The sequence below is a fragment of the Cicer arietinum genome, chromosome 4 (assembly GCF_000331145.2).
Source record: "Cicer arietinum cultivar CDC Frontier isolate Library 1 chromosome 4, Cicar.CDCFrontier_v2.0, whole genome shotgun sequence".
Lineage (NCBI taxonomy): Eukaryota > Viridiplantae > Streptophyta > Magnoliopsida > Fabales > Fabaceae > Cicer > Cicer arietinum.
In genome coordinates, this window is record NC_021163.2 from 20,537,234 (window position 1) to 20,542,013 (window position 4,780).

A 4,780-nucleotide genomic window follows, 5' to 3' on the forward strand; every position below is an offset into this window, starting at 1 on the left:
ATAATCTTTTTTGCAATATAAAACATTAATAATAAATTTTAAGAAAAATATTAATAATAATCAATCTTTAATAAGATCGACCAAATAATTATGTTGAAAGTGTCATCAAACATTAATTATAAATAATTTTCAATATAATTTATGATTCACCACATTGTAGAAACAAAATGATCAAAAAAAAAATCTTTGGCCCCTCTTGTACCAAATAAAAAAAAATTCATAATATATTTTTTTGGTCGTAGTTTTTTTTAGCTTTAAACATTAGTACTTTGGTTTTCTATTATACCGAAAATAACATGAAAATTGTTGAAAGTCCCTACTTTTTACATACCGGAAACTGACTTGTGGTAGTGTTATTTTATCAAAAATCAACTTTGCGATAGTGTAAAATTAACTAAAATATGTTATCATAAGTAAAAACATGAAATAGATGAACAATAAAAAAAAGAATCTAAGATTTAAGTTAAAGGCACATATATGGGCTAATTTTTTTAAGACAAACAGATATGGGCTATTTGGTTGGCCATTTTCATTAAAATTAAATAAACTTAAAAAATATATATAACACACAAATACCGCCTCAAATTATTTTTACGAGAACATTTGAAGCGGCGTCGTTTCATCGTTCGTAGAAAAATCCTAATTAGTGGCCGCAGAACCAAAGAGTAAGAAAAATCAAACCTAAAAGAAAAGAACACTAGCAAATCAAAAACTCAAACAATGGGAGGCAAATGTCCACACAGAAAGGTGAAGAAAAGAAGATTATCTCACAAAACTGATCGCCGTGCTAAATTCCTCATCAAAGATATCCTTTTCGTTATTTTTCATTATTATTTTTTTCCAATCAAATCTTAATTTTTTGGTTACTCTTTTTATTCGAATTCGATTTGAATGTGAATTCTTAACTTGTGAATTTGACACGTGATGATATGGTTTATGATGAATTAAACAAGCCTGAGGAAGAGAGAAAAGCTTTACCTTTAGATGAAGATTTGCCTGGAATGGGACAGCATTATTGCCTTCACTGCGAGTATGTGTCTATTATCTTATTTTTGCTAATTGTTTTGTGGTTTTTTTGTTTTAATGTAAAAAGTTTGTTAATTTAATGATTCTGTGATATGGGTTTGTAAAGTTTACTGGTACAAAGGCACTGCTATGTCAAGTATAGATGTTATATTGCACCTATACTTTTGATTGTAGACATGTTCGGTATCCTACACAACATTGACATATGTGTTTGTCTGGTTTTTGTGTCATTGTTTGTTGATAGGTAGAGTACAACTTTGGAGAATAATTATTCATTTGTGGTTCATTGTTTTCGCTTTTCACTTATCTCATTGTATAATTGTTGTTGTTGTTAAGACTTAAGGATACTTGAAGAGTTCAAATTCATGACCAAGTCCTAATATTGTTTCTCTTTTAGTTGTTGGTTGGTTTTTTAATCTAATATATGCTGTACTTTTGATATATGTAGTCGATACTTTTCCGGTGTTGCTGTGAGGGACGAGCATTTTAAGACCAAAAAACACCGGCGACGGTATGCCACATTTTCCCTTTATTTCTATTGGAAAAGATTAGTTATATTGATGGTATTGCTTTTGTGTTTTGAGGCTATTCCTGTTTTTTTTAAGTGTTTTCTTTTGTATGAAATCATATAGCAGCTAGGCATGAACATATCTTTCTTTCCAAATAGAATGTAATTGAGTGGAGTTAATATGATTACTAGTAAACTTAAGCTTGTTTTGCTTAAACGTATTGAGCTTGACGTTTAATCGATCTGAATTTTGTTCCAATGGTGAAATAAGTCAAATGACTGAGCTGGAAGACCTGGTAAGTTTTTTGATGTGAAGTGGTTCAAGAAGTCTTGCAATTTGGTTAACGTATAATTAGTTCAATGACTTAATTAATCACTTATATATCTTGTCTAAGTTGCATTTAAGCAAGTTTGTACCCCATTTGATTAATGAGCTTATCCAAGCTTATGTTGCACACATGCACAGATTATGTTTAATTAATATAATAAAAGTTGTAAATTTGTGTTATATATAATATATAAAACTATACAAAATGTTTAAAATTATTATATAAATAAAGTTAAATGACTCAATTGAGTTGTTTGTTGCAAGTTGAATGCTAAATATTCAAAATAGTCTGTTAGTAGCAACTCTCTTTAATTGCATGATTCATGAATGAATACTGTACATCCCTTATATGTATTTTTAGGTCCAGGAATTGAATTAATACATGGTTTCGAGGTTCTTAAACTGACTCCAATTTCTGTGTCTGGAAATCATAGCTAGGTTTAGTGTCTTTTGGGTATCTGTATGAAATTGAATCTTAAATTTCACGTTCTTGCAAACTCTATGTTTATGTATTATTATTATTGCAGTCTGTTGAACATCAAACACATTCCTCCTAGTTCATTGCATGCATAGCTGAAATTTAATTTATTTTCAGAATTGAATTACTAGCCATTAACTGTACAACTAAGTATTAGACAGACATCTAATCATATTTCACCACCTCATCACAAGGCAAACTGGTTTTAATAAGGAGCATTATAATGTAATAATATGACGATATATGATTAGACATGTTTGTAAAACTTGTTTATACTGTCAATGAGTTATTAAACTCTTCTATCAGTTTAAGAACCTTGAAACCATGTATAACCCCTATATCAACTTTATTTATAGATAGCTTAATTAAAATGATTTGCATCAGTGCCATTTTAACTACAAGCTGTTATCAGCTTTACCACTTTCTGTAAGATATATATCAGGGCGCGATGCCGATGATATCGGTTCTGATATTACTATTGTTTGTTTGTGCAGTGTGAAACAAATGATGGGTGAAGCACCACACACTCAACTTGATGCTGAGTTAGCTGCAGGGATGGGAATGCCAGATAATGGACCAAAGCTTATGTCTATGTAATTTTAATACTGACACTAGCTAGAAAAGAGCCCTTTTAATGATTTAATGGGTTAGCACATTATAAATTTCAACTTGGTTTATGGCTGAAAAGGGGCCATTTTTCTCTCACTTTTCTGTGCAAATGGTATTTGTCCTCTTTTCCTAAGGTGCTTGTGCTTAAAGTAAATTGTTCGATTGTTTTAATAAAGCTACATGCCTGAAAGTAAGTTGTGCCAACTTTTTTCTCATTTAGTGTTTCCAAAGAGTAAAATTAATAAGATGACTTCCATAGCTCAATTTCTTGGAGAAGTATCTTTGTTCCCCTATGATAAGGAATAGCAAAATTGGTTGGGTTGGTATGCTAAGCCCGTCACTATCCTCACCAATGGTCTAATTTCTTAATTTTCTTAATTTTCTTTTATATTTAGCCCATAAAGTATTGAAATGAAACTCATTTAATTTAATCATTTTTTATTAATGATTTAGGCTCTTGTTTATAATAGTTGTTAATTGGTGAACTCATAAATTTTATGTTTGGTTGTCTTGTTGGTTTGCTTTGCCGGATGGGAATAGGTCAGGCCGTTCGGGTTCAGGCTGTTTTTAAAGTCTATTTATTTAAATAGGTCAGGCTCATGCTTATAAAAAAGTCTATTAAGCATGACAAGTCGGCCTGTATATATTTTATTATTTATTAATATTATCTATTATTAGCATATTAATAATATTATTTCCTATTTTAAATTTTATCAATTAGGCAATCATTTCATATTCAGTAGTTGTTCCATATTCGGTAGCAATTTCATATTTGGTAGCCATTCAGAAGAAAAAAAAAACTATTATTTGACACAAAAAATTATTTTTTAGGGTTTAAAGGAGGTTTGTTTCATATTTTTTAAAAATTATTTTAAATAGGCTTTTAAATAGGCTTTCAGGTCAGACCAGACTTTTAAAAAGGTCAGGCAAAAAAAAAGCCTATGATAGGTCGTAAGCCAGACTTAGGTTTAAAAAATAAATCGTAGGTCAGGCTTAGGCCTTTCGAAGTCTGGCTTGGTCTGACCTATTCCCACCCCTAACCCCAAAGACTGCTTGTGAATGCTGTAAAGAGGAATATGTCCCAATCAAATATTTGTCCATAATGTTCAAAGGATTTTGTCATTCCTTATATTATGAGAACAAAGATATTTCTTCAAGAAATATTTCTTCAAGAAAAGACAATTTTGAAAATTGGATCGGATATTAAATTGGTGTAGTTGATGTTGGAGGTTTAAGGTTAAAAGGCCTAAAAATTTGAAGGTCTAATTGAGGTTGGACTGATAATAATAAATATACTTTTTTCTTTTCGAAGTTTAAATGTTGGACTTTTTCTTATTCTTTATAATATAGTATATAAAACAATAATAACTAAAAATAATAGTATAATATTTATGATAAATGTGTATAATTTAGTTATCTTAGTTATCATTATGAACAGTAATTTTACTAGTTTACTGTTAACGTTGAAGTAAAACAGAAGTTTAATGTTTAATGGACAAGCTTAATATGAAGAAGTTGAAAGACAAAAAATGTAAAAATATAAGTGTGGTGAAGATAAAAGGAATATATATATATATATATATATATATATATATAATATAATTCATAAAAGTAGATAAATAAAAATCTTTAAAATACGATAAAATTTTAGGAAGTTCAAGTTTGAAATGCCGATTTCCCAAATAGAAATTAGGATAATTGATATAATTCATAAACATTTATTTCAATTTTTATTATAATTAATATAATTCATAAAATTACATAAATAGCAAATTTAAATTACGATAAAACTACACAAATAGAAATTAGGATAATTGACTAGAGCTGGCTG

General features: G+C 29.1%; 2 protein-coding genes across 2 annotated transcripts in view; one reads left to right on the forward strand and one right to left on the reverse strand.

Moving 5' to 3' along the window:
- The first annotated feature begins 604 nt into the window (after positions 1 to 604).
- On the forward strand, positions 605 to 3,045 carry LOC101513376 (uncharacterized). The gene is made up of 4 exons (XM_004497478.4): positions 605 to 805; positions 922 to 1,030; positions 1,475 to 1,537; positions 2,835 to 3,045. Exons 1-4 carry the CDS (start codon positions 721 to 723, stop codon positions 2,935 to 2,937), a joined length of 360 nt encoding a protein of 119 aa, XP_004497535.1. The 5' UTR covers positions 605 to 720; the 3' UTR covers positions 2,938 to 3,045.
- An 897-nt stretch (positions 3,046 to 3,942) lies between these two features.
- The window catches only part of LOC101493517 (uncharacterized), a 3,764-nt gene continuing 2,926 nt past the window's right edge, over positions 3,943 to 4,780 (reverse strand). The window contains exon 6 of the mRNA XM_012714869.1: positions 3,943 to 4,011. Within this exon, the coding sequence (XP_012570323.1) occupies positions 3,943 to 4,011 (69 nt within the window). The remainder of the gene's footprint in view (positions 4,012 to 4,780) is intronic.